The following is an 11,845-nucleotide window of genomic DNA, read 5'->3' as shown; positions in this document are numbered from 1 at the left end:
ATCCTTCCGTTGCTCTGGCTAGCTGGCCTAGAGCTTCGTATCAAACATTTTTTTAAAGAGTTTTTTAATGTTTATGAATGTTTGCTGTACGCATGTATGCGCACCACATGCAAGCCTGTGTAAGAGGCCAGAAAAGCAGTTGTGTGAATACTGGGAATAAAACCTGGGTCCTCAGCAAGAATAGTAAATGCTTGAAACTGCTGAGCCATCTCTCCGAGCTCCTAGCCTCCTTTTCCTCAGCTTTATATGGGACACTTCTTAGCAGTGCCTAGGATTTGTACGTGGTTTGGTGAATGCCAGATTTCCTAGTGCGCCTTCAGCCTCTCATCGTCGAGGGGATTCATCAAAGCATAAAGAGACCGGACCCCCTTTTCAGGACGGGGAACCAGATAATAAGTGCTTCAACCCTCTGGGGTGTTCTTTGTTGTTTGAGACAGGGTCTTAACCAGGTATTCTAGGCTGGCCCCAATTCTCCATCCTCCTGCCTCCAGCCTCCCTACTGCTGAGATTACAGTGGTGTGCCATGTCCAGCTATCTTTACAAACCTCTCAGCAGAAGCCCCCACAAAGATAAACAACGAAGACTCAAGTCTCGAGACTCTCACTTCTGAAGTGAGTCAGCCTCAAGGGACAAATGCTTGCTCTACGTCCCAGTGCTTTTCAGTGGCCCGAAGTCCAGAGCAATAGTTATCTGCTTCCAAAGGCCGCTTCGTGTCATGTGAAGCAAAAGCGACTAGCTGGAAAACTTGGCATCTCCAGAGCCGGTTACAATAGGGAAGACGGAAGGCTCTGAAGCCAAGGAGACCCTGTGAGGTTCCAGCAGCCTTGAGAAGAGCCAGAGCCACACTAGGGAGGTCCTGCATGTGTCGTAATGTCAGATTGAGGCTGCCGTAGTATTGTGGACTCAAACCTGGAGATACACCTCGGCAAGCAGGTACAGCACTGGGACACAGGGAAAGCCTCCATAAATACAAGGCCACAGACAGGTCATGGGCCCCAGCTCTGGGTGCAGAGCCTTATGAATTGTGTAGTCACCCTTCCCAGTCTGTCTAGAGACCTGGTTCCCTCTGTTCTGTGGAACACACTCCTTCTAGTCTGGTGTGCATCTTCTGCACTGGATGAGCTTACCACATACTTCCTCACGAGAGGTGACTGAACCAGGCGAGGGTCTCCAGCTTCCTTGTTCCTCTGCTGGTCCTGGTAGCAGTGTAACCTGCAGCCCAGCTGGCTACTTCATCCTTTATATCCACATCCCCTTAGGGCCTTCACATCAAAGGTGGCTTGGTGATGGGTTTGCTCTGAAAGCAGGTCTCCGGAAAGTCTGTTGGAATGGGACCGGGACAGGAGGCCTTTCCTGATTGTTCTGCTGCCCATTCATAGGTTTACCCCCTATCTTATTGTAGGTAAAAACGTATGTTTATTTATATTTGTTACTCGTTCTCTGTCCAACTAGAACGTAAGTACTTGAGAAGAGTAATCTCACTTCGCAGAGATGTTGCCATCCCCAGCACCTAGCTCAGTTCTCCCACATAATAGATGTGTAATAAATATCTGGGTGAATGAATGCTTAAATCTAAGAGTGGAAAATTGCAGAGCTAGGGATCTGGCGCCTTTAGTAAAGACCATGCACAGCAGACACAAAGCCCTGGGATCAGTCTCTAAGAACTCTGAAACCAGGTGTAACACAAGCCGGCAACCCCAGCAGGAGGTGGAAGCAAAAGAATCAGACGTTCAAGGTCATCCTCTGTCTAATGGCTCTAGGACAGCTGAGTTGAGATCTTGTCTCAGACAAAACCCCTAGACAAACAAAAAGAAAGCCCGCCTCAAGGAAGGTAGGTTCTCGACTCCCTAGCTGCACCTTGTCCCTGCATGCCCCAGAGCTGCAGCAATGCTGGAAAGATTGTAGTGGTCCACAATTTTACGTATTCAGGCCTTTCGGTGTGTTTTTCTTCAGATACCCCATAACAAAGATCACCTGGCTTGGGTTCAAATTCTGACTCAGCTACTTAACAGTTGAGATGAACTTCATCTCTCTCAGTTTCATTTTCGCTACTGGTGAGGACTGGAAACAGCCTGGGAACAGGCGCAGGGTTCCGCAGCCCTTCCCCCTTCTGCTCTCCCGGAAGAGCACGGTCACCCGGGGGCCCTGGCGCCGAGCACCTGCACTCTTCCCCCACGCCCGGGCTGGGCGGAGCTTGCAGGTTACTCCGCCCTCGTGCTCGCTCACTGAAGACTCGGGCAAAGCCCTTCCCGCCCGGCTCCTGCGACCCCGAGCGGGCGTCAGCGGCACCGTCTGCGCCTGCGCTTACGTCTGCGCCTGCGCACCAGCGCCCGAGAAAAACTCAAGGGGGGGGTGAAGAAGGGGCCGGCCTTCGAGCGACAGCGACGCAAGATGGCAGCCACCACAGGCTCGGGTGAGCGGGGGCGCCGGGCGTGCTGGCAGACGGAGCGCGGGCTGCTTGGGCTGAGTCCGGGGCTAGCGGAGGCCATACTGGCTTGGCCGGGGCTCCGCGCTCTGCCAGTGGCTGCGTTTCACTGAGCGGCCGGGCCTAGAACGAGCAGGCGGCGGCCGGAAGCCCGGGCGGGGGCAGCCGGGCCGTGGGCGGTGCGGCCAAGCCGGAGGCTCAGGCGCCTCCGGGGGGCGGGGGGTGGAGGAGAGGCCGGCAGAGGGGCCGAGTGTGCTAGGGAATGCCCGGGCGAGGTCCCACTGGGAGCTGGCCTGAGCGACTGGGAGCTGGGGGTGCCTGGCGGGGGAACGCGGGCGCAACCCTAGGGAGCACAGGAGGAGATGGAGCCCCACGGGCGGCAGGCGAGGCCGCCCGGGGCCCCGCGCCAATTTAGGGTCGGGGCTGTGAGAGGGAGAGCATCATGGTGGTCGCTTCCCCTGGAAATCGGGGCACCTGCACGGGCTGAGCCAGGCGTCTGCAGTGGGAGCAGGCCTGGGTTGCAGAGACCAGGGATAGATTTCAGAAGGCGCGCTGAGAGCCGAGCGCCGCGTTGGATGGGCGCGAGCAGGTGCCTCGGAAGCCCTGGTCTGTGTGTTGGGGGGGAGGTCTGTTGGGCCGTGTCGCCGTTGGGAAAGCTTCTGCGGTGGGGAGAATGGGATGGGGTGCAGTCCCGCAGATGCTTCTTTTAGAGAAAAACCTCTTCCTGCACGGAGCGGATGGAGGAAGTGATTGTCACTCCTTCTACTCCTTCGGATAATTGGGGAAAATATGTAGGTTCAACTCAGAAACTCTCCATTATCTGGTGTGGTAAGAGAGGAACAGTGAAATGAGAACCCTTGGACTAAATGGAAGGGATAACAAGAGGGAAAGGGGGTGCTTTTGCGAGAGAAGCTCTGCCGGTCTCTAGTGGGCTAAGAGAAGGGCAGATGGGGAATCTTGAAGGGTCTGCCTTAGTACCAACAACTCGCACTTGATTAAGGGGCATGGAGTCTGGCAGTCTAGAGAAGGTGGAGTGGGTTTGGTGAAGGGGTCTGGGAAGGCAGAAGAGTCTGCTTTTCCAGTGAAGAAGGATTCAGGAGAGACTGGGTGCTCCCTTCTGGTGTGGGTCTGCGCCCTCGGGAGCCTGGTGGTGGAGGTGAGCAAGGGGTAAGGACAGACCAGCAGTGTCTTGGAGCTGCTCAAGAGCCTCAAGAGCAGGTGTTGTGGGGATGGGAAGCAGAGAGGCTCAGCCTGCAGCGATCCACCACACAGTGCCTGTTGTGTCCTGGAGAAAACTACGCAGGGCCAAGTCAGTCCATTCACCAACAAACACATGGTCATGGGCACTTGGGAAGACCAACTCTGAGTCAGGCTGGACTGGGGTGGGATGGAGGGCATCTCCCAGAGCAGTGTCTGGCAGCCAGTACTGGGGTGGCACTGATTGAAATTACTTTAGAACATCTCATGATCCAGTTTGACAGCCACGTCTCACTTCTGAGGCCCTACCCATGCCTCAGGAGTGCAGATAAATACAGTAGCACCACAGCAACTGCTGTGTATGGAACCCAAAGGAACTTGGGCTGGGATGTGGTGGCTTCATGCTAGAGTGTTTTGCTAGCAAGTTGGAGGCCCTGAGTTCTATCCCTCTCACCACAAAAAGAAGCAAGTGCACTTAGCACAGGTTAGGTAACATAAGACAGACTTCAAGGCACCCTGAAACAGGCTTTCCACAAAGTCTCTCTATTCCACAGATGGTTACTGGGCCTGTTGTGTCCTGTTATGGTAGCAGACAAGGTAGACAGCACTATCCTTAGGCTTCATTCAAACCAGACAGAAGGCCATTTGGGATGGCAATAAAGTGACCCCAAATGTAGGAAGTGCATCTGAAGTGTGAGGTGGTGAGTCAGTCTGAAGAGGAGAGGACAGGCTTCTCTCAGGGGCGACATTGGAACTGAGACTAGTGGTGGGAAGAGCAAGTCCTGTGGCCTATGATGATGGCTGCGGGGAAGGACCATCCATGCAGTGTCGTGTTGGGGACACTTGTGTTGAAAGATGAAATTAAAGGTCATGGGGCCATTGAAGTTTGATGGATGATTTGAGGAAAGAACCAGCTTCCACAAGTTGCCTGCTGACCTCCACGGGTACCTGTCCCCTAACAAAAAGGCCTTGGTAATGAGATGGAGAGAGAGGACTTGGTGCAAGGGGAAGCCAAGGAATAAATGCCTGTTCTGAGCAGGCGTTTGGTGTTGGGAGGAAGCACGGACAGACGGATGGACTGCCTTGAAGAGAAGGAATGATGAGCTGTGACTTGAGCCCTAAGGCATCATGAGGCTGCACAGCATTATAGAGTGGAAAGCGGGCTGGAGAGATGGCTCAGTGGTTAAGAACACTGACTGCTCACCCAGAGGTCCTGAGTTCAAATCCCAGCAACCACATGGTGGCTCACAACCATCTGTAATGGGATCTGATCTGATGTGCTCTTCTGGTGTGTCTGAAGACAGCTACAGTTTACTTATATATAATAAATAAATAAATCTAAAGAGGGGGGCAGGACCTTAGTTAGTTAAACTTTGGTGTTTAGCCTCTGCTCCCCTCTACATCCTTCAGGTGTGTTCAGGCCTCGGGCCACCTTTAGACTGAGCCTACTCATTAATCTGTGCCCTGGTTGCCAGGAAACCACTGTGTGGCCTTGGAGTCCCTGTGAGTGCCGTGCTCAGGTAGTATGGTCTGCTTCTGGCACCTTCCTACATTGTTTGCTGTTGTGATTTTGGCGCAGGTCTCAGAGAGGAGCTGAGACAAACCCACTACAGCCACTCACTCAAGATGTCTACAGTTCAAGGAGACTTCTCTCCTGTGTGTCCAGGACTGCAGGATGTCAGACAGTGGCCCTTGGCTACCAGGCCCTTCCTCTCATCCAGCAGCCCACAACACTGTGCTGCCCTGAGCTGACAGTTAACTAGATGCCAAGTGCCAGAGTGACAAGCCCTGGCAAGGTGCCACTGTAAATATACACTCAGGGGTGTGGCCTCATGCACACATCCAGCTTCTAGAAATGTCACCATCTGGGTGGTAGAGATTGGGTCTTTCCTTCCATTCAGGGTGTGTGCCGCCCCCGACAGCTGGAGGTGGGAGATGTGAGCTCAGCAAGGCCCTGTAATGGGCCCCAGTTCCCACAGGTCTCACTGCGCGCCATCTCTGGTCCCTCACAGCCAAGTGCCTTTTCTCCTTCATGGCCTGCTTTCTGGATAGCTGCTTCTTAGTGTGTTCAACCCAAGAAACAGAAGCCAGGCACTACAGTGGGCCAGCGCAAGTAGGATTTCTTTCTTTCTTTTTGATTTTGTGTTGGTTTAAGACAGAATATCAGGCTGGAGAGATGGCTCAGTGGTTAAGAGCACTGTCTGCTCTTCCAGAGGTCCTGAGTTCAAATCCCAGCAACCACATGGTAGCTCACAACCATCTGTAATGGGATCCAATGCCCTCTTCTGATGTGTCTGAAGACAGCTACAATGTACTCATATATAATAAGTAAACCTTTAAATAAAAAAATTAAAAAAAAAAAAGACAGGCTGTCATGGATATCATGTAGCCCAGGCTGCTCTTAAACAGTGTGGAGTTGAGAATGTGGAGATGACCTTTTGATCCGCCTCTGATCCTACTGCCTCCGTCTCCCAATTGCTGGGATCATAGGTATCATCGTATCAGAATTGCCACCTGGCGGTGGTAGTACCCACCTTTAATCCCAGCACTTGGGAGGCAGAGGCAGGCAAATCTCTGAATTCAAGGTCAGCCTGGTCTACAGAGAGTTCCAGGACAGCCAGGACTACAAAGGAAACCCTGTCTTGAAAAACCAAAGAATTGCCAAGAGAGGGGCTTAACCAGATGGTTCACTGGTTAAGAGCATTGCTCTTCCAGAGGATCAGAGCTCTGTTCCCAGCATCCACACCTAGCTGCTCACAACTGTATCTAACTCCAGCTTCAAGGGGGGTCAGGTGCTTGCTCTCCTGTGACCTCCATGGGTGGCACTCCCGTGTCATGTACACAGACACATGCATATAAATAAACCCAAAGATGGCTCTTTAGGGTTGCCAAGTGAGTTTTCATGCAGCTTTTGCCCCTTGGCTCTAATTTAAGAGGCTGAGAATGTAGCTTATGTAGCGTAAACACGCTGGCCACAAGATCACCTCAGCCTTCCCTTCCTTCCTCTCTCATTTACTTTTATGTCCTGAGTTTTGCTGACAGCGGAACGAATACAGCTAGGAGTCCTCAGCCTAACCCTGGAGGGCCGCAACAGTGCCGAAGCACTGTGATGGATGAGGTGATTCCTCACCCCACCCCCAAAGGGCCTCTCTGTGTAGCCCTGGCCGTCCTGGAACTCACTGAATAGACCAAACTATCCCCAAACTAAGGACCTGCCTCTTCCTCCAGAGTGCTGGGGCCTAAAGGCATGTATCACCATGAATTCTGTGTTTGAGGAAGTTGTTCTGTGCCCTTACCCTGAGTAATTGTCACCTGCTGAGTTGGGACCCAGTGTGTTGTCACATGTAGAGTAAGTAGGTCTTTGTCCTTCTTAAACATAGGGTTTCTTGATTTTGCTGGGGTTTTGTTATTTGTTTTTGGTTATTTTCTGAGAAGATTTCACTGTGTAGCCTAGCCTCGGGGTACAGGTGTGTACCACATGCCGGGCTCTAAGACTTGACCTTGTACTTGATGGGCCAGTACTGGCTGGAGCACATGCTCTCACTTCCTGAGCCAGTTGAGGCAGATACCTTTCAGGAAGGGATTGGGCTGCTCTGATGAGTTCTCTGACCAGATGTGTGACTTGGCGTGCAAAGGGGACAGGGTGTCTGGCAGGGTGGTGCAGAGGTGTGGATGGAACTCACAGTGGGACTGTCCCAGAAGGAAGAGACAGGGTTCAGTAGCTCCTTCCTGGACTGGACTTCCAGCTCATTCTTGGTCATTGAGCCACCAACAGTCTTCCATCCTGTCACACTGAGCTATAAAGATTGAAAGGTTAATGGGGGCTGGAGAAAGGGCTCAGTGATCAAAGAGCACTGGCTGCTTTTGGAGAGGACCCAGGTTGGGTTCCCAGCACCCACAACTACCTAGAGCTCCAGATCCAGGAGATCCAACTTCCTCTTCTGACTTCTAAGGGCTACAAGCACACATGGTGCACTTACATACAAGCAGGCAAAACATTCATATACGTAAAATAAATCCTTAAAAAAAGATTGCCAGGTTTCCATGGAGTCTTCTAGAGCCACTAATTTCTGCCTATGATAAAAACTGGCCGCCCTCAGAGCTTCTCATGAGTTCCCAGAGGAGGATGTCTCAGGCTGACCAAATGCCAGGACATAAGTCATTTGCCACCGTCCATTTTGGTAACACTGCATCCAGAGCAGCTCTCAGGCTTAGTGCGAGCTGCTGTGCTCCCTGAGCAGCTGGTCTCTCAGGATCCAGAAGTGTACAGTTTGCCAAAGCCCTGCTTTTAATCCCTAGTTCCCAGAGATGTTTGTGTTTTAGTTTCATTTATCTGTTTATTTTGGTGTTTAGTTTTTTGAGACAGGGTTTTTTTGTTTGTGTAGTCTTGGCTATCCTGGAGCTCGCTCTGTACACCTGGCTGTTGTTTACATTATTTTTGAGTCAAGTCATTACTCTTTAGTTCAGGTTGGCCTGGAACTTGTGGCAATCCTCCTGCTTCAGCCTCTTAAGTGCTGCAGTTATATAAGTGAGCTCCCAGAGAGACTTTATTTTCATTTTTAGTCAGGTCTTACTGTGCAGTTGTAGCTGACCTCCAACTCAGACTCTGTCTCTACCTCTTAGGAGCCACCGCTGGTGTTTTGTTTTTGAGACGTGGTTTGTGTGCCTAGCCTGGCCTGCACTCAGATCTGCACAGCTCCCTGGGTTGCTTGGTTAGCTGTGTTTGAGGTTGTGTCTTGTGAGCTTAGACTGACCTCTAACTTGACTTGTAAAGGAGAGGATGATGGGAAAATCCTGGTCCTCCTGTCTCTCCCTGCCAAATGCTAGGATTACAGGCACACACAGTTCATCTGACTTCTGATGGTGCTGGGCTCTGAATCCTGTCCCTGTGCTTAGTCAGCAAGCTGGTCGCCCTGAGCCAGCGCCCCATCTGCCTGACCTGCATTTAGTTTAGAGTCATGCTATGTAGACTTGGCTGGCCTCAATCTCAACAGCCTCCTGAGGGCTGGGGTTGCAGGTGTATACACACCCCAGAGTCATTTGCCCACAGATTTAATATGTTTCTATGCTTCACATCACTGGTTGAATGTTTCCCTGAGATGCCATGTAAAACTGTCAACCTGCAGTTTACACACACACACACACACACACACTTTTTTTTTCTTTTCTAGGAGGTTGGCATGTGTTTTGGGCATGCTTGTGGAGGTCAGAGGACAATTCAGTGGGGTGGGCGTTGGTTCTTTTCCATTGTATTGGAGCCCAAAATGGAGTTCAGGTGGTCAGGCTTGGTGACAGGTGCCCCTGGGGCCATATCACTGATGCCTACATTTCTATTGTTTTCTGATTTATTTATTTATTTATTTATTTTAAAGATTTATTAAGAAGAGGGCATCAGATCTCATTACGGATAGTTGTGAGCTACCATGTGGTTGCTGGGATTTGAACTCAGGACCTCTGGAAGAGCAGTCAGTGCTCTTAACCACTGAGCCATCTCTCCAGAGGAGGTGGGGCAGAGAGAGAGATTGAGAGATTGAGATTGCATTTGCCACATCAAGGCTCGGGGTCAGAACTTGCATGTGTTGACTCTTTCCTTTTCCGGGGGTTCCCAGGGTAGAACTCAGGGAGTCAGGCTTGGCAGCCCTTGGAATTCACTTCTTGCTACATCTGAGTCTCTAATTTTGAACTCATTCTCGTGTTTGAATTCATGCCCTAAGGTTCATTAGTACTGAGGTGCCTTAGGCCACAAGGATTTCAGTGCTTCATGGACTGTTAGAGCATTACCTTACATTAGCTTCCTGTACAGTTTTTAAAGTTTGGAACCCCAGTAGCACATACTGGTGAGTTTTACTCTAAGGAGCTCTTTCTAGGTGGGTACTGTCCTCTGGGTGCAGAGCTTGCTTGGAGAGGCTCTGTGCTCTGGCCCAGTACAGAAAAGTCTTTTCTCTTGTGAGGTTTGGTGAAGAACGAGTTCGACCTAGTTTATAAAGAAGAATAAGCAAGGGGATCTGGCCACAGGCATCTCAGCTGCTGGGAGGCAAAGGCAGGAAGATCAGAAATGAAGGCACACCTCAAATATGAGGCATCCTGTACACATTAGTGAGAGAGGTTCAGTGGGAGAGCATTTGCCTACTGTTTGCCAAGCCCTGGGCAATCCCCAGTGTGGTCCTTCCAAAAATGGTAGGTTCCCCTCAGACTCCTACAGTCTTTGGCCTGGGGAAGGGCTGTTGGAACCATCTACGGTGGCATACAACTTTAATCCCAGTACTCAAGCCGCAAAGGTAGGTGGATCTCTGTGAGTTCAAGACCAGCCTTGTCTACAAAGTGAGTTCCAGGACAGCCAGGGCTGCATAGAGAAGCCCTGTCTTGGAAAACTAAAAATGAATGTTACAAAGCTGATCAAGGTGTGCTGGCCTTCAGTCCCAGCAGAAGACAGCAGGAGCAGGTACATCAGAGTTCAAAGCCAGCTTGATCTGTACAGCAAGTTCCAGATCCTGTCTCAAACAGGATACAATAAGGCTGGGGACTGGGAAGGATTGCTGGGGAAGGGCTCTCAGTACCAAAACTGACAGCCTGAGTTCAGTTCCAGGGCCCAGGTAGTGGAGAGAACGAACTCCTCTGAGCACCCTGCTGCTGTGGCATCGACACATCCAGACACTCACAGACACAAAATAAGTAAAATGTCATCTTAAATGCTACCGAGTTCTACATTTACACACACACACACACACACACACACACACATCTCAGATGATTGAATGGGTGGAGGGGCCTGCCCCAGAGCCTGGTGACCTGAATCCACACACACACACACACACACACACACACACACACACACACACACACACACACATCTCAGATGATTGAATGGGTGGAGGGGCCTGCCCCAGAGCCTGGTGACCTGAATCCAGTCCCTGCGATTGATCTACGATCTACGTGGTGATAGAAGAAAGCCCACTCCTGGCTGTCATCTTCTGACTTCCTTAAGTGCATTCCAGTGCACACAGAAAAATGTAACTGAAAGACAAAACCCTGAACTTAGGCTTGATGCATGCACCTGCTGGGTAAGCCGGGGAAGTGGCTTTGATCCCCTGGACCCATGTAAAAGAAAAGAAAATTGTGCTTACAAGGCAACACACAAAATCAGTTTTAACAGTCGGATAACCTCAGTTGTTACCTGATGTTGACCAGTCAACTTAGGGTTTGAAGTCTGACTAGAAGCTTCTGGTGTTCATCCAGGAACCATTATAGAGCCACCATCATGTGCCAGACAACTGGTCAATTGTGTGTGTGTTGGGACAGGTTGAATGAGTCATAGCTCTGTCTGAAAGTGGTGAGATAGTAGGAAACAGGCAGGAAACAGAAAGAGAAAGAAAGCATTGGTGTGTGGGCAGAGCTGCTAGGCCAAGGTGCATGGCTACAGACCCTGCTGGCCTTTGCAGTCAGAAGACTGACAAGTCCTGCTCATTCTGTCTGTTTGTCACGTGGAATTTTGCTTGAATTTTAAAATCTTCACTAAGCATTTTGATAAGATTCTGAATCCAACCTTAGTGAGCTCACCTGCGTTAGAACTCTGACTAGAGGCAGGTGAACCGAGGGCATCCTTGGTAATATAACTAGCTCATGGCCAGCCTGGGCTATATGCAACTCGGTCTACACACACACACACACACACACACACACACACACACACACACACACACACTAATAATTAGGCTCACTTTTAATGACTCTGTAAGTATTTCCTGGGTATGTTTTCAGAAATCTGTGAGAATTTTGTAAGGTGGGGTTTATCAGCATACATCAAGTACCTGCTGGAGAAGGCAGCGAGCAAAGCAGATGGACTCGCACACTCCTGGAGCGTGTGCTGAGATGGGAGGCGAGACAGATGTGTTCAAAGTATCTGGTCAGCTTGCTAGAGCTGAGCAAGAGGCAAGAGGAGGAGTGTAGGTTGGGAAGATAGTTGCCAGCTGTCTGTCCTGCAAGAGATCATAATGAGCAAGCGCACAGGCTGAAGGAAGACAGCCTCCCCAGAAGCCCGGAGAACTCCTGCTGTGACGATGTGGGAAGGCTCTGTGATTGAGGAAGGCTCCATGGAGCAAGACCTGGCTGTACTGAGAGGCTGGTGGTACCCTTACAGGGAAGTGATGGTATCCTGGTCACCTATAGAGGCTGGTCCTTGGAGACCAGGCAGAGTGAGTCAGGCAGAGCAAGAGACATAGGTGG

The 11,845-nt window shown here is 50.9% G+C and overlaps 1 protein-coding gene across 1 annotated transcript in view; it reads left to right on the top strand.

Annotated features, from left to right (window-relative positions):
* Positions 1 to 2,349: 2,349 nt before the first annotated feature.
* Positions 2,350 to 11,845, top strand: part of Ube2v1 (ubiquitin conjugating enzyme E2 V1) — a 22,850-nt gene continuing 13,354 nt past the window's right edge. Inside the window, exon 1 of the mRNA NM_001110345.2 lies at positions 2,350 to 2,413. Coding sequence (NP_001103815.2) covers positions 2,392 to 2,413 — 22 coding nt within the window. The 5' untranslated portion in view covers positions 2,350 to 2,391. The remainder of the gene's footprint in view (positions 2,414 to 11,845) is intronic.

Source organism: Rattus norvegicus, chromosome 3 (assembly GCF_036323735.1).
Source record: "Rattus norvegicus strain BN/NHsdMcwi chromosome 3, GRCr8, whole genome shotgun sequence".
Taxonomy (NCBI): domain Eukaryota; kingdom Metazoa; phylum Chordata; class Mammalia; order Rodentia; family Muridae; genus Rattus; species Rattus norvegicus.
Note: the sequence above shows the minus strand (reverse complement) of the source record. Positions and strands in the feature narration are given on the sequence as shown.